General features: G+C 33.0%; 4 protein-coding genes and 2 long non-coding RNA genes across 7 annotated transcripts; 2 read left to right on the top strand and 4 right to left on the bottom strand.

Annotated features, from left to right (window-relative positions):
• Nucleotides 1-68: 68 nt before the first annotated feature.
• LOC127066150 (MAM and LDL-receptor class A domain-containing protein 1-like) lies at nucleotides 69-3,689 on the bottom strand. Its single transcript, XM_050999518.1, has 9 exons — nucleotides 3,358-3,689; nucleotides 3,038-3,235; nucleotides 2,593-2,950; nucleotides 2,321-2,497; nucleotides 1,819-2,245; nucleotides 1,179-1,739; nucleotides 701-1,092; nucleotides 398-563; nucleotides 69-281 (listed from the first exon to the last, which is right to left on the bottom strand). The coding sequence occupies exons 1-9, from the start codon at nucleotides 3,687-3,689 to the stop codon at nucleotides 235-237; spliced, it is 2,658 nt and encodes an 885-aa protein (XP_050855475.1). The 3' UTR covers nucleotides 69-234.
• LOC127066151 (uncharacterized) lies at nucleotides 3,066-7,964 on the top strand. Its single transcript, XR_007782287.1, has 3 exons — nucleotides 3,066-3,215; nucleotides 4,757-4,996; nucleotides 6,825-7,964. It is a non-coding gene; the product is annotated as an uncharacterized LOC127066151 (long non-coding RNA).
• LOC127066146 (serine/threonine-protein kinase nekl-2-like) lies at nucleotides 4,405-4,892 on the bottom strand. Its single transcript, XM_050999512.1, has 2 exons — nucleotides 4,755-4,892; nucleotides 4,405-4,687 (listed from the first exon to the last, which is right to left on the bottom strand). Exons 1-2 carry the CDS (start codon nucleotides 4,890-4,892, stop codon nucleotides 4,421-4,423), a joined length of 405 nt encoding a protein of 134 aa, XP_050855469.1. The 3' UTR covers nucleotides 4,405-4,420.
• On the bottom strand, nucleotides 5,043-6,017 carry LOC127066148 (serine/threonine-protein kinase Nek8-like). Its single transcript, XM_050999516.1, has 2 exons — nucleotides 5,361-6,017; nucleotides 5,043-5,278 (listed from the first exon to the last, which is right to left on the bottom strand). Exons 1-2 carry the CDS (start codon nucleotides 5,526-5,528, stop codon nucleotides 5,114-5,116), a joined length of 333 nt encoding a protein of 110 aa, XP_050855473.1. The 5' UTR covers nucleotides 5,529-6,017; the 3' UTR covers nucleotides 5,043-5,113.
• Nucleotides 6,173-10,689, bottom strand: LOC127066134 (OTU domain-containing protein 5-A). 2 transcript variants are annotated; one of them, XM_050999495.1, is made up of 12 exons: nucleotides 9,424-10,689; nucleotides 9,241-9,333; nucleotides 8,928-9,019; nucleotides 8,719-8,846; nucleotides 8,489-8,634; nucleotides 8,273-8,428; nucleotides 8,018-8,174; nucleotides 7,725-7,936; nucleotides 7,534-7,653; nucleotides 7,298-7,453; nucleotides 7,038-7,227; nucleotides 6,173-6,917 (listed from the first exon to the last, which is right to left on the bottom strand). In XM_050999495.1, exons 1-12 carry the CDS (start codon nucleotides 9,559-9,561, stop codon nucleotides 6,787-6,789), a joined length of 1,719 nt encoding a protein of 572 aa, XP_050855452.1. In that variant the 5' UTR covers nucleotides 9,562-10,689; the 3' UTR covers nucleotides 6,173-6,786. The 2 variants fall into 2 exon arrangements, with proteins under 2 accessions (XP_050855452.1, XP_050855453.1); XM_050999496.1 differs by having other exon boundaries at nucleotides 9,156-9,333; nucleotides 9,424-9,480.
• Nucleotides 10,690-10,776: 87 nt separating this feature from the next.
• Nucleotides 10,777-16,016, top strand: LOC127066152 (uncharacterized). Its single transcript, XR_007782288.1, has 5 exons — nucleotides 10,777-11,114; nucleotides 11,195-11,288; nucleotides 11,372-11,655; nucleotides 12,362-14,404; nucleotides 15,904-16,016. It is a non-coding gene; the product is annotated as an uncharacterized LOC127066152 (long non-coding RNA).
• The last annotated feature ends 293 nt before the right edge of the window (nucleotides 16,017-16,309 follow it).

Raw genomic sequence — 16,309 nt, 5'->3', positions numbered from 1 at the left:
TGTTCATAGAAATCACTTTTTTGAATAGAACTTTGACACAGAATTATATATTTTAAATAATTATATTGACTTTATCGATATTTTAATTTAATAAATAATGGTTTTATTCAACGTCAAGCTCGTATATATGTATAAAATTATTATTTATTTTATTTATAGAAATTCGATTTTTCATTGTACTATTTTACTATAAGATTTTTATTACAATTTTTGTTTTAGTAATATGTAAATTTACTACATCTTGTTTGGGTATACTTGAGGATGAGCTTCTGGTGGTCGAGCTAAAACATCGGAAAATAATTCAAGTTAATGAGATCAAAACTAAAAGTTTGATATAACATAATATGTACACATAAGTTTATTAATTTTCAATGACTACACGTTTTAGTAATCTTACTTGGACAAATACGTGGTTGAAATTTAATGTCATCAATAGCAAAGCCACCGTTACTAGCACTTCCTTTCAAAATAAGACGGTACGGTGAACGTCCATCGATCGTTACTTGCGCTGCCATCCATACTGGTCTTGGGTTGTTAAATCCCTTCGCTGTTAATGACCATAACTACAGAAGAATGATTATAATGTTAGATTAATATAAAACATATGTGCAAGTGTAGAAATGTTAAAACCAAAGTACACGAGAAAAGAAAAGCAGAAATTATAACGAAGTAAAGAAGAAAATATAGAATCAATACGTACCAATATTTCATCGTTACCATTTTCATCATAACCACTATTTGCATCTTCAATATCAGACGTTCTAATAACTTGTAACATTGTAGATTCTTCAACGCCAAATGCAGCAAACCAAAATGTGAAACAAGTGGACTCTTCGTCAATTGGTGTATTGATAATTGGAGAACGTAATTGTACTTCAGTGGATTTTTGATCGGCCGTGTATATATCAAAAAAGATATAATCGCCCGTTGTCCCAAAGGTTTTGTCTAAGAGCTGAGCTGGTCGGTGAGTAAGAAAAGCACGTTGCCAAGTAACACTACGATCATTAGTTGCAAGAGTAATGTTTTCCCACCCACATATTCCTTTCTCGAAACTACAATCCTCACTCCTAACAGAAGCAGCAGGTGGCCTTACTGAAACAGTTTGTTGCTTTATTGTCATATACTTTATAAGATTTGTCCGTGAGAATTAAATTTATACAACTTTTATTAATGTTTACCTGTACAGTTTCCAATGTAGAAGGATATGTCATCAATACCAATAATACCATTTGCTCTATTTGGACCCCATATACCTTCAAAATAGATATTGAAATTTTTTCTTTCATTAATATTCGTTTGCGCGTAATTCCAGGTAGGACCTTGATCATTGTACAATTGCCAAATAGGTCTGGGCTCTGCTGACGATTCGTCGTTGGGCTGTATGTATACACGTAGCACACCTAAGCTTGGTCCAGTAGAATCTATGAAAGACTCGAACATGATATACCAAAATGTGATACACAATGGATTATCAGAACCACCCATTTCACGACTAACGAGTTGAGCAGTACCACCACCAATGGATCCACTACGAGATTTGCCAAGTGTTAGAAAATATTCGTTGTGTCTAGTGCCAGTATTTCCATTGCTATATGGTTTCCGTTGATTTCTAGGACTTAATACTTGATTGGAAACTCTTTCCCATTCAACACGATCCGGATCTCTGGTATTGATCCAATCGCATTCGTCTACCTCGAAAGTACAGTCTCTTGATATTGTTGCTGCTACTTGTGGATACACTATACAAAGTCAACGAAAGGAAAAATCTATTAATTGTATTAATTTTTAGAAACAGGATTAATCCGTATTGGATCTTACCAGGACAAGCACCGTGAGTGAACGTAATGTCATCTATAGCGATATCTCCCATACCGGTATTTCCTACCGATGCTTCAAAAATTAATTGATAGTCATCCAAAGAGCCAACAGTTATTTGCGACATGTACCAAGCGTTACCAGCGTTCCCACTCAATCCCCAAATTTCTTGTAACACTGCATCGAGATCACGGAAGTGACGTAAGTAAAGTTTTAAATTGCCAATTCCTGTACCAAACATATGAAACCAGAAATGTACGCAAATCGGTGCGTCTGGATTGGTAGCTGGGAAACTACTACTGATTAATCTTGCTGTATCGCCAGGTCTACGTGGAAATCTAGAATCGATAAAAGCGTAACCACCAGCTGTAGTTCGATCACTAGAGCTGTCCATAACTGGACCAGTCGCTGGATTTCCGCTACCTCGACTCTGAAAGGAATACTATGAAGTAATTCGATCTTTCGATCTTTAGATCATAATAACAAATATTTCATTAAAACGTACTATGGTCCAATCAAAGTCATCTTCGGCATCGTTGTTCCAGTCACAAAATCCACCTGCAAAGTTACAAAATCCAACACAGGAAGTTCCAGGTTGAAGATCGACGTCATCGATCGCTATATATCCTCGAAAGAGACGAGATGGATCAGTCGAATCAACGGGCACTGCTTCGATGATTAACTATGAAAGAATAATAGTAGTAGTAGTAATAATAATAATAATAATAATAATAAACCAAATGATCGAGAAGTTATAATCCGAACAAGTCTTTTTACCGAGTGTACGTCTGGATAAGTGTAAAGTATCTGAGCTTGCTGCCACATCTCAAGGTCGTAGTAATGAGCATGCCAGATGACACGTTCATTCTCAGTCTTAGCTGACTTACAAAATGGTATGGTGACATTTTGAAAGGAAATCACGTCGTCTGGTTCCTTCTTGATCGAGTATTCATCAAATCCCAAATGCAAGAGTACTCTCAATCCTGCGACACTAAGACCATCCATGGAGTATTTAAACATAACACAAGTTCCTGAAACGCCAGTACTTCCCAATTGAGGACTATGCAATCGAGCTCCAGAATTTTTGCTTGTTACACCTTTTGATGGTGTTTGTGATGTCTCCACGAAAGCGTATCTAAGTGATCATCACATTAATGAAACATTTAGATAATTATAAGATTTATATTCGAATGTGATCTTTTTGATAATTATAGACACAGACCCTCCTTCCATTGTACTGGTAGTAGAATCCGATGGTGGTCCACCAAACCAATTAGTTCCTAAGCCAGATCCTGCCATCCAATCTAATGAATCGCTACCATTTTGCCATTCGCAGAGAGACAACGATGGAAGTGGACCAAAATCACAGAAGACTTCGTCTATCATCGCGATTGAAAGTGGTATGCTAAATCTTGGATATCTGATAATGGAAACTATTTTTTTATTGTCAGTTTTTTAAAAATCTATTCATCCTATTGTTATCGTCATCGTTATTATTATTTAATTATTATTATTATTATTATTATTATTATAATAACATACCTCGTTGAATTTCGTTGCAAGGATACACTAACGTTGAAAAATTTATTCGGTACCATAACGTTCGTAGTGGAAGGAATATCATTGCGAGGTAAAAGAACAGTAGATCTTCCTGGCCATTGTTGAAGATCGATATGTTCGACGTCATTCGAAGGATCGACATCACGGTAGATTGGATTTAAAAAATGCTGAGTTTCTTTATTCAAATCCTCGGATTCCAGAGTTTCGTACGTCGATATTTCCGTTGTAATATTCTTCGTATATGAATTAAGTGAAAAACTCGTTACCCACGAACGTTGACAGAAATAATATAGAAGTAACACAGAGAATTGCATGTTGAAAATTTAAACAAATTTATTTTTTTATAACACAGTCATTCAATACTTTAATAGACACATTTTGATTGAGAAGTTTTTTAATATTCGATTATTGATTGAATGTTAAAACAAATTTGTTTCTATTCTCATGCCACAAAATTTGAGTTGTAGTTTTTGCAAAGGTAGAACTAATTCGTGACGAGCACAGTAATTCTAGGTGGCAAGGTGTGAACTGAATACCATTGAAAAACTCGCTCCCTGACGCGGACAGGATCAAATGAAATTAACTCTCCACAGTTCCGGCCTTTACTTCCGGCTGTTGTTACTCTTCTCCCTTTAATACTCTGTCCGAACTTAATAGTCATTCGGTGAACAATAAAATGCCTTTCATGTTCTAGCGACATTTCACAATCGTACAAAAATTAACCATCTGTGACCATAACTGTAAAACGCATTTTTAAAGGCATACATAGAAATTATTATAAAAATGCATAACTCTGCTATTGCATAGTTCACTAGGTAGACAAAAAATAAAATTTTACAAATTTGTTTGTCAAATAATAAAAGCTGTTCTTTTTTATTTCTTATAGAGAAATCAAATTACAATAAAATAAGAAGGTACATATGATACAATTTTTTTGTTTGCAATCATATGAATAAATTTAATCGATATGTAAAATGTCCTTTTATATATATATAAAAAAAAAGAAGTTAATTGGTAAAAGATATGGACGAGTATATATTTAACTTTAAGATTTTATAAAATATTGAAAAATTCGAAGATTAAAATTTTCTTTGTCCTGAGAAGAAAACTTTTGAATTCTGCCGAGATTTAAGTGAACTCTAGCGACGAATGGAACTAAGTACGGACAAAGTAATAATTGATCGGTTCTCGGACGATAGATCACTTGTTTCCTTAACATTTTCGAAATCAATCGTATTGTTGAGATTGAAATATTCTGTTCAAAAGGTTTTGGTTTTTCATAGCATACCATTCTTGTGATCTCGGCTAGATCCTAAAATTTTTCGATCATCTAAAGTTATTGCTATCGAAAAAATTTATTAATAAATTATAATAATTACAGATGCAGAAAATGGAAGCTGCTTGGTCACCAATTCGTAAAGAATAACACCCATACTCCATACGTCCGATTTTAAGTCGTACGGTTGATTCGAAAGCATTTCTGGAGCCATGTAGCAGTAAGATCCAGCACAACACATGGACTCCCTAAAGTATAAAAAAGAAATTGCATTACCGATCTATATAGGACCTAAGGACTCTTCAGGAATTACAAGACTTTTGTAAAAGAGTTTTGGAGTTGCTGGTAGGTTGTATTATAAAATTGATTGGAATATAAACACAAAGGGTTAATTACATTAAATTATTTAATATTTTCAAGATCTTAAATCTATTAAATTCGCAGTCAAAAATGTGATAAGTCTTACTCTTGTATATCTTTAGAAACACCAAAGTCACTAATTTTAACAATGTCTCCTTTACGTCCAGTCAACAAAATGTTCTCAGGTTTTAAATCTCTATGAAGAATTTTCTTTGTATGTATATGATGGACTCCAAGAGTAATTTGTGAGAACAAATACAAAGCATTCTATGAAAATATTAATATTCTTAATTTCTATAATCTCACAATTTTTACATTATTTTATTTAATTTTGGAAAAAAAAATTTACTTCTTCCATAAGCGGTACTTCACGTTTTTCCAATAATTCTTTCAAAGTACTATGAGTTGCATATTCCATAAGAATGTAACTTTTATTATTTTCAATCCAAGCTGCATGATAAGCAACAATGTTTGGATGCCTCATTTTTTGCAAATATTGCACTTCTCTCAAGACCATCTAAAACATATGATATCATTTTTTCAATTTAAATGATTGACGAAGTATAGCAACAATATATGCAAACTTACTTCAAAAGATATATTAGTTTTTATACTTAAATTCTGTTCCTTTATAACAAATGGTTTCAAGTCCTTTATTCTTCTAACTAGATGAACAGTTCTGTTGACACACACATACACGTACACACATACACACACACACATATCATATATTCTAAGAAATTATTAATTTATGAAAATTAATATTTTTCTTACCCAAACATTCCCCTGCCCAATACAGCTTCGAACTTATATTTTTTAACACATGTATTCATTTTTATATAATTATATGTTTTCTTATTTGTTAATAATTGATATTCAGTTATGACATATATACTTTTGTTTAATACACGACGTATAAATTTGTAAAATTGTGTTCATAAATCATAACTTGATGGGGACTGTTTACAGAAAAATATGATTATATACACTAAAGTACATTAATGACGATACAATGAAGACAGAGGACACTTGATATTTATCATCTAAGCACAATTGCTCTTGTTTACTTTGACATATCATTTCTATCTATCTTATTATATTACACGAAACTTTGAATGTTTGATAAACAATAGGAAAAATCGTGTAAGAGTAAGACGAATATTATAGGTAATAGTTTTTTTATTTACTTCTTTTCTTACAAATAATGCAATCATTACTTTTTCTGAAGCATTTTGACCTATTATGTTATAACAAGAGAACGTGTCACGATTATCAAAGAATATTTTTTTTTTTCTATCCATGAGAAAGTCTGCTTTACGATGACAAAGAGAACAATGATAGCGATAATGTAGGATGAAGAAAGCATCCGTGACAATAGTGAGAACTACTGCAATCGATTGTTTAACATTTTCTGCTAATGCAAAGATTTTTGATTGTATTTTTCTTTTTTTGGTTTCTTTTCCAACGAAAATGATATCTAATGTTGAAAGATTCGTGTTAATGTCTTTTAGACTAATATTTTTAACTGATAAAAACACGTATATATGGTTCACCGTATATACTTTTTACTAACACAATTATTGGACGAAAGAATCGGACAGAGAAAAAAGAAGACAAAATGTCGATTGTAAAATACACTCGAACGAAAGAAAGCAAACCACCTTACACCCTAGCATTAATGGGAGATTAGATGATACTGCGATATATAAATGTATATATCTTTTCTCTGACATTTTTGAATTTTTTTTCACTATATCGAACCTCTTATACAGAAATTAACTATTATTAGATTCGGGTATGATGTCATTTGCAGATGTACGTGATTGCTTCAAAGTATCCAAATATTCCTGCTGTGATGTCGCTAATACTTGCGAAAGAACATCGCTATCTTCCCAGTCTGTCAAACCTATAACACGTCACGATGTTATTATGTGATATTTAATAAAATAAGTAGAATATAATATGAGATCAATAGATAAGTTATCATTAAATAAGAACGTTTAGGTTTACGTATAAATTTTATTACCAAATACTTCCGGAGGAAGACGATTGAACAGTGAAATATCAGGCGATGTATGTGCTTCCTTACTACTTCCTGGTACAGGTTCTTGTGGCATTATCTTTGTTTCAAAGTCTGATGGTGGAAGATGAGTTATATTAGAACCTTGAGGAGATTGATGCTGTGGAGACCTCTTATACCATACAGTATCTGGGACCTGTAGATGTAATAAATTCTTTTTTTGTATTTTCTTCTAAAGTCGCTAATCGTTATAATAACGTTTGGACCTTTGGAGAATTGCGCATAGTATCTTGGCTAGTTTGAGTGGTGGTCGGAGAAGAAGTATGACTGCGTTGTTGTCCGCGATTTCCATGGGAATGAAAATGTGCATGGCTATGTTGTGCACTTGTAACCGTACTTGTACTGCTGCTACTTGCTGATCGCTGAATTTAACAAATATATCAAGTTAGTATTGTTCGAAGATTCTTAATTTTATATATATATATATATATATTGTACTTACGGCTTTACGCATTTCATTGTCTCGTAACCATTGTAAATAACTTTCTCTAGCAACTTGTTCTTCTATTGCTTCATTGGTTGCTTCCCAATCAGTAGCTTTTATTTTATCTTCAAGCATTGTCTGTTTCAGGATAACATGTTATAAAAAGATTTAATTATTTTCCACTTAGATAAAAGATTAACTTAATTTACCTGTTCAATATGTAACTCTTCACTTTGTCGTACCGCGTCCGATATAAGTTCACGATCTGCGGAACCAGGATTGAATGATGGTAAACCCAACCCAACACCAATAGTAGCTTTATATGGATCTACTATACTGTTATAATGACTGCCACGTTGATACGACAATCGTATAGGTTCATTGTCACTTTTTACCATTGTATGGAAAATATTAATGGGTTCTATAATATAATATTTTAAAATTGTAAATTGTTTTTTTTATATACTTATTAATAAGACGCAAAACAAATGATTCATAATACCAGTGCTATAACAAAACAGTTGTATACTACGATTATACATTTCAGACATAGCTTGCATTTCTATATGGTTTCCATGCACATATTCCTGCCTTTTTCTATCCACATATGTAGTAAAATCCTCAGCTACAAAATGAGAAAAGAATTCTTGGTTGGAAGCCTGAAACATAACATCGAAAGAAATTGTATTTACAAATGGGGAAAAATGCTTCGAGTAATTTGTAACAACATTAAAAACTATCGTCGAATAATACTTACGATATAATCCATGCAATGTTTTCGTACAATTCCATGCATCTCTTGATCGCCATAAACTTGATCCGCAACTGCTCTGAACAAGCATGCACCATCTTCTCCCATTTTTTTCACAATATATCCCATTTTCCGCATACGTTTTTCAAACCATTTATCACGCTAGATTTGTAAAAACCATTTAATTATACCTCCATATGCGTGTATTATTTAGAAACTAACCTCTTGCCATTCCGCTAATGTAAGATTATTTCCAGTGCGTCCTGTATATTCGTCTCCGCTATTGTAACCATTTGCAAGTTCATCTAAATTTGATGCACTACCTACAATACTCATACGATTGTTGCTTATAACTGCACCATCTGAACCTAGATAAAAAATAGATTTTTTTTATAAAATTTATAAAAAATCGTATGCGATTATCGTATCGTATGTAACATAATCTTCACTACCTTGCAAACCACTACATGAGGCTGCAGGTGGGGTTGCTTGCCTCTCCCTGTCTCTTTCTCTTTCTCTTTCTCGTCCTCTATCCCTTTCTCGTTCTCTCTTGGAACGTGAACTTCTTCCAATGCAGCTGCTATAAGATTAAGCATAATTTTATTGCAAAATATAATAAAATAAACTACAATTGATACGAATGCAGTTTGATATTCAATACCTATGAGGACTAGCTCTTTGTCGATGACGTTTGCCATGGCTTGGTCCACTAGAATCTTCAAAGTGCTTTTCTTCTCGCCGATCTACCGTTGCCTATAATAATGATTTTTTTTATTGCTATTATTTATCTTAATATTATCAAAAATGTTTTTATTAAATGAAAAAAGTTCAGTAAAGAATCACAATATATTTGCAATTCTCTTATTTATACATTTATTGATTACTCAACTTTTTTGGTTTTAAATGTAACTGAGGATAATAGAATAGATTGAATGTAGCAATTTGTCATCAATAAACTTTCCACTTCTTCTCACCTCATATGAGCCACTGGTAAGAACGATTGGGCCAGAACCATGATCACCTTGTACGGCATGAAGATCAACAGCAAATCCATTAGCTCCACGCACCTGTTATAAAAAAATCATAGTGTATAGATATTTTTTATACCGGTTAATAATGCAACATAGAAGTAGCAAGATGAAAGTCATAATGTATACCTGATATGGTGTGTTTGGTAGAGCAATAGAGGCAGAATTATGTTCGTTTTGTACACCATGAACGTCGACTTCCGAATTATTACTTCCCTCACGTCTGTCTTTTGATGCATTCGTTTTCTTCTTCGATAAAATTGTCATTTTGAAGGATGAACTTTAATTTCTTTCGAATTTTTGACAATTTATTCAAGAAACACTTATGTGTACGACGCATTCAACACAGAACTATTGCACATTACACATACTAATTGCCGAAGGTCGTAGACTTCGTTGCTTCGCAATCGTGACTATCACCATCCATTTACAATTTCTCGATGAAATCTACTAATCACTTATTGAGTTCTTGAAAATTTTTTTAACTATTCAGATGTTAATTATACTTATGGATATGTAAAAACAACATTACCCTATCGAATAACTACAACATGGTATGTTTGACAATCACTTGCGACCTTCAATTCGATTCAATTCCTGTTTTCTCCACTGTTTTGTCTACCAGCCATTTTTCTCAGTACAAGCACTGACTATTATAGTGAACTTAGCAAAAGCGAAAAGGAAGAACGACGAAGAACCAATCAGGAATAGGATATGGTTACCAACCCTTTGTTATTTTTTTTCTTTTAATCAAAATTCGATCTAATACAGGTATAATTATTAACTAAATCAATTTTAATCTACTTAAAAATAGTTTATAGTCTCCGTACGCTTCGTTCGAATTATTTATTTTATCTCTTTGATATATATATATATTTAAGTCACTGTTTACAACGATCGCTGAACGAATCAGTCAGATTATAGATACGTCACTTCTTCTATGATCACGAAGGAATTAACCAATAAAAATACACGCGATAAAAAACTCGTTAATTTCTAAGATAAAAATGAGTTATAAGTGTGAAATAGTCTGCAAGTGAAGATTGAAATAGTTTGCAATATTCTTTCGATCTTTTTTATATCATACGTGTTCAAAATTATACGATTATATTCAGACAATGGACATCCAATCAAATCATAGCCGCCATAATATCTTTCATTGCAATCTATCAATATTCTAAGTCAGATATTGGAATACATTTTCAACGTCTTCAATCCTCGCTTTGTGAATTTTCCTGTCAAAATCTCACGCAGGATTACACGATAATATAGGTATAAAATTAGAATTTTTTTTCCCATACGAATTACGTCGAATATTCGATTCACAATTATATCGAATAATTTATTCAAATAAGTGCCATTAGTATTTACGCGCGTAAATGTAGTCAATTGATTAGCAAATTCGATTCTTTGATCTTTGACCTTTGATCTTTGATTTATTTTATATAAATCGATTATAAAAACAAAAAGTAAGTACTTGATTAGATGAATAAGACCCTTGAATTTTCATATAAATATATGTTAAGGCCGATTTAGAAAGATAAGTCTATTATTTAGTTTGTTCTTAGTAACTTTTCTACATTAATGTCTGAATCTTGTGAAACAATAAGAAACGTGTATCTTATATGTTTAGGTTTTTCGTTAATTCAGAATAGGACCTACGTACGTAAGAATCTTTATATGTTGAGACCCAGGTGATCGATATTACTTCAGATATAATTTGGATAATACCACACATTGAAAATACTATCGAACAACCGATCGATTATGGTTAACACACCATTCATTACATTCTGTAATTACATGATTTTAATACAGAGGTTCGTATCTAAGTTTATATAATAAATTCATTTCATAATTTTCAATCGACGTTATCTGATAATAAATATTTTATATAAAGTCATTAAAAGCAGTGATATATCGAAGAACATCAGTCGGTAATATAGATCTCTAGAGGAGAAATGATAAAGACGATTTGAAAGAATGAGATCGAGGTCAGAAATGTTCATACTCTCTATTAAATCCTATCATGAGGAATGACGTAACGCGAATATATATCATCCAGTTAATTGCGTAGGTATCCCTTAATTTGGTATATCTCACTGAATTATATTTGACGACCATGGTAGACGACCAGTAAGAAGGATACGGCGTGATAACTCGAGTATCAAAAGGAACACTGGTATCCGACAATATACATATATACACATATACATACATACATACATACATATATATATACACATACACGTATACGTATATTTGCTGACTATAGAAAATTCAAGGGGAGTACAGTAAAAGATGGACGGATCATTGGATAGATCTCTTTTTAAAACGTTCTTTCGAGTACCCTAATTTTCTGTAAGTTTCGTTAAATCAAGTAAGAATGATAGCAAAGAGAAAGAGGGAGAAAGAGAGAGAGAAAGAGTGAAAAAGTGAGAAATTTCAACGTAATAAGTAACGAGAGCTTTATTGATGGTAGCTTAAAAATCGCGAGAGCGAGATATTCACCTTCGTTCCAACCACCTACGCTTCGTCACCCCGACTATCCCTGACGGTGTGTTCGACTCCCTTCCCTTACCAACCCTCGCTACCCCAGTGCTATTGCTGAATGGTCCAAGGGTGGGGATACCCCTTTCGCCACCCACACAATCAATAGTAAGGCCTACAGCTTCTCTGAATGGACTTGGCCGTTCTCGTTCCCGTTCCCGTTCCCACAGCGCCATGTCTACCCCGTCCCCCCTGTATTGATTACTACGCCTGCGGCTGATCTCCGCACGGCTACGCGGGGAGTTGCTCTATCGACCTATTCAGCTGCATTACACTTCATTCATGAACACTTTGCTTTTCGCACACAATTATCATCGATATATCATACACGTGAAATTAGTTTCCCTCTCCCAATCATCGCCCTCATCCCTCTTTCCTCACCCTTCTCTATTTCTCTCTCTCTCTCTCTCTCTCTCACTCTTTTTCTCTGGGATTTTCATTCATACTTTTTTTTTATTCTACCCACGCTCTTAACAATACCTTTTACTTGATATTTCTTGTTCAATTTTGAATATAGTTGGAAATTGTATCTCTACGCTTAGCTGTTTCTTCTTTCTCAAGGATATGGAAAATGTGGAAAATCTACAAAGATAAGAATTCATTGGAATGATCAATAGGAACAATGGAAGCGATCCTTTCTATGCAAATGAATTGTATATCGATAGATCGACAGATGTTACGATAATGTGGCAACGACGTTCGTTATTTTGATGACCTCGCTGTCTCGAATCAATTGCTTTGAAAATAGTACTAACTGAAAGGAAGATCTCATCTCATACATACATCGTACACACATACATACACGCGCGCGTGCGTAAGACGAAGGCAAGCATTTTTGGTGGAAAAGTATATTCGTGTGGGTCTTTCGAGCGTGGGTGGTCGTTGAAATTATTTGCATGCGGAGATATGTGGTAAAGAAGAGGGTCTGTTGGAACTAGAATTTATTAGTTTGGTAAAGGTCATTCCGTTTTCTTTTTTTGTTTTTCCTTTTTTCTTTCTTTTTTTTTTCTTTTTTCTCCATTCATCCTAACCACGATATCAGACAATATTAATTTTTAAATTCTTTATTGTCACATCAATCGCGATTGTATTACCTTGCTTCGTAGTAATTAATAATTAAAAATAGTTAGAAGGAATAAAACAAAAGAGCGTCGTAATTAATTCTCTCTCATGTAGAAAAATTCCTTTTCAATAGCCATGTATAGCGAGAAATGCAATTGTATTAGCTGTGTGTATATATATATGTATATATATATATCTCTGCTTTGCTTTTTCCTTTTTCCCCATCGGTGATATGTATTGACAGTTCCATTCCATTCTAATTTATCGAGATCGCCGTTATACATTGATCGTGTTACGAACGAGAATCAGATTTTTCAATCTTCTGTCATATTCTCATTTTATCATCTCTTTCTCTCTTTTTTTCTAATTTTTTCTTTTTTCAGTTACTTCGCCATTTAGCTTTTCCAATCGTTCTCGCACGAATAAAATAGGAAAAAGGAATTCTATTCAATCATATTTACGAAGAGAAAAATCTTTTTCTCTCTTTTTCTCCATCACCCAGTCTCTCTCTCTTTTTCATAGTTACGTCATTTGGGCAAAAACGCAATCATAGAATATAAAGAATTTCGATCTTTTCTTTCCTTATTTCTTTTTTTCTTTTACGTCTCCAAGAGAAATTGTTCGATTTCTTTGAATAACGTAGCGATAAATTAAAAGATATTTTCTATTATTGTCTTCTCGTTTTTCATCGAATCACGTTCAATCGCGCAATTAAATGTCAATGGGGGATCACTCGTATGGAATACAACGCAATCAAGCGATTTCGGTTTAATCTATTTCTTGTCTTTTTCGTATTAGATCGGACCGAAAATCAATTGGAATCCAAACGAAATCGTATTAAATCTATTTAAAGTCTAATTAAAGTTAAATTAAACTCGACATTTCTAATGAATCAAGATCGATTTTTCCGTTGACTTAAAATGTGTTCTTAGAGCAAGGGGAAGGATCTTCGAAATGTTATTTACATCACTGATGAGAGGGAGTATCAGTTTTCCGCTAGATTTGAGGGAAGATTTTTGGGGGAAAATTCGTTGATGGTATGACGAAAGAAAAGGGAGGAGAAAGAAGAAAGGGCGGGTCGGGGAAGGGGACGGAAAGACAGAGATAGATTGATAGGGAGAAAGAGGAGAAATAGGAGGGGTGAATAAGAGTCGGTAGTCTGAGAAAGGGCTGAATGAAATAAAAGGAATAGAGAGATGGCAGAGTTGAAGGAAGGGAGAGAACTAGAAGGGTGATAGTAAAAGAGGAAAACTTGAATTTGTAGTGGTTGTTCAGCGCGTGGGGGTAGGGACAGAAAGGGAGAGAGAGAGAGAGAGAGAGAGAGAGAGAGAAAGAGTAAAAGGATTCCGCAAGTGTGGAGGCGGTCGTATCCCAAAGGGTGAGGTAGTGGAGGGTGGCATGATGGTACCGGAGGTGGTGGAAGCGCGTATGCTCGCTTCAGCACTGCCACCTCTCATCGTCAGTTGCTACTTGGTTTCCGGACTCTGCGGACAGGCAGGTTAGTGAATTCAACCTCGTTCAAGTCTCGTTCATTCACCGGTACGATATTTCCTACCTCCCTCACTCTTTCACGACCCTTGTCTTTCTCTTTCTCTCACTCTCTCTCTCTCTCTCTATCTCTATCTCTCTCTATTTCTCGTACGTCTTCTTTCTTTCTTCATTAATTTTCTTCTCTTCTCAAATTTCTTTTCTTTCCTTTCCTTTCCTTTTCTTTTTTTTTCTTTTCTTTTCTTTTCTCTTCTCGTTGATTCTTTCGATATAATTCTTTTGTAATAAATATTGTCATTTTTTTCGTTCCATATCGTTTCGATCATGACATTAGCAAAAATTATGAAATATATAAATTTGTGTTCCTAATCACTAGCATGTAAGGATCTTTCGAAGTAGAGATTGACGACTGCATTGATTATTTTCTTTATTTCTTTATGGAATTTATTGTGCATTCGTCTTTATCGAAATTTGTTATCTTTTCTCCTCTTTTTTCTTTTATTTCTTTGTTTCTTTTTTTTTTCTATTTTTGAAATACATACTTCAATACGAATTAATAGTCTTTCTTTGTTTCAGTAGCATCCATTTTGTGCGGTTTTATAAAATGCTTTAGGTAATATCGCAAAAGAAATGCTGATTCATTTATGGCGTTCTATATTCGGTTCGCAACAAGTTATCGTTCCACGAATTTTTCGTGATTTCGATTAATAATTTATTTGACGTAGATTGAATATTCTTGATTAAATATGCAACCAAATTGATGATCCTATTAACATATTAATAGCACAATTAAATTGCGAAGAAAATAGGTCAATATGATATAAAAAATTATATCAATTTTATTAAAACGTTAAAGTAATATTTTAATTGAATTAATTAATGAACTTATGATAAATATTCATATTAATAATTCATGAATTTCTCTTTTTTTTTATCTCTTTCTTTTTTCTTTCTCTTCGTTAATTTCTCCTTATATTTAATAAAATATATGAATCCAAATTTATTTTGCTCAAGTTTACGTTATTAAACAATGTCTGCTTCGTCTAGTTCTAATAATGTATCAATAAAAGAGACATTCTCTCTAAGCTTATAATAAACGCTCAGACCATTAACTTAAATTTATTTTATCTCTCGATCCTACGTAATCGAATACTCTCTCTTCTTAAGTGCATAGTTCCACAGGTACTATGCGGTATTGATCCACGGAAAAGACTAAATTTCTCGTTATTATATTTAAAATTTTCTTATTAATCATTTTTATATTCTATTCTGAGACAAGCCCGTTCATTAATATTCCCATTTTAACAAATTTATTATTTTAGTACATTTATAATTTTCATTATACTTCTTCTTTTTCGAAGATACTTTAATAATTTTTTTTTGCTTTGTTTTATAAATCATTAATATAGAAACCGTGCAAAGATTTATTTAATTATACAATTTTTATTATTTTCTTTAATTTTTCTTCAAACTCAATCATCCTTCTCACTTACATCACTTTTGTTACAGATTTGTTCGGTTGACGCTGCATATCTTACAACATATCTACAATCAAGACAAATAGAGTAATCATTAATCAGAGACGGAGGTCAGAAGCGAAGAGGACTTAAGTTATTAGATCGGTATGAAAACGATATTACGGAGTCCGAACGTGTAACTTCTAGTCGCTTGTAAAAATCAAACTATTCATGTATAAAAGCTAAAGCTGTTTAATAATAAATAGAAAAAATAAGCTTTTGATCAGTCTTTGAGCTTCGTAGATGACTGCTCTTCGTTTTTTATAATCGATCATAAAAAAAAATTGATATAAAAAAGAAAACAGAAGAAGAAAAAAGAAGTTTATCATTGTAATCAATATCGTATCATTGTAACAAATTTCTGAAGCTCTCTAAAAGTGGATTAAAATAGTATAAAA

The sequence above is a fragment of the Vespula vulgaris genome, chromosome 9 (assembly GCF_905475345.1).
Source record: "Vespula vulgaris chromosome 9, iyVesVulg1.1, whole genome shotgun sequence".
NCBI lineage: Eukaryota > Metazoa > Arthropoda > Insecta > Hymenoptera > Vespidae > Vespula > Vespula vulgaris.
The sequence above is the reverse complement of the archived record's forward strand: the minus strand, read 5'-3'. Positions and strand labels throughout refer to the sequence as shown.

Coding starts and splice junctions, on each gene's coding strand:
- LOC127066150 (XM_050999518.1), bottom strand. CDS start 3,689: ATGCAATTCTCTGTGTTACTTCTATATTATTTCTGTCAACGTTCGTGG. Junction 1,740..1,818: donor CACTCACGGTGCTTGTCCTG/GTAAGATCCAAT, acceptor GACTTTGTATAG/TGTATCCACAAGTAGCAGCA. Junction 282..397: donor TCAACCACGTATTTGTCCAA/GTAAGATTACTA, acceptor CCGATGTTTTAG/CTCGACCACCAGAAGCTCAT.
- LOC127066146 (XM_050999512.1), bottom strand. CDS start 4,892: ATGTGTTGTGCTGGATCTTACTGCTACATGGCTCCAGAAATGCTTTCG. Junction 4,688..4,754: donor AGCTTCCATTTTCTGCATCT/GTAATTATTATA, acceptor GAAAAATTTTAG/GATCTAGCCGAGATCACAAG.
- LOC127066148 (XM_050999516.1), bottom strand. CDS start 5,528: ATGGTCTTGAGAGAAGTGCAATATTTGCAAAAAATGAGGCATCCAAAC. Junction 5,279..5,360: donor AAGTACCGCTTATGGAAGAA/GTAAATTTTTTT, acceptor ATATTTTCATAG/AATGCTTTGTATTTGTTCTC.
- LOC127066134 (XM_050999495.1), bottom strand. CDS start 9,561: ATGACAATTTTATCGAAGAAGAAAACGAATGCATCAAAAGACAGACGT. Junction 8,429..8,488: donor CATTAGCGGAATGGCAAGAG/GTTAGTTTCTAA, acceptor TTACAAATCTAG/CGTGATAAATGGTTTGAAAA. Junction 7,654..7,724: donor AAGAGTTACATATTGAACAG/GTAAATTAAGTT, acceptor ATCCTGAAACAG/ACAATGCTTGAAGATAAAAT.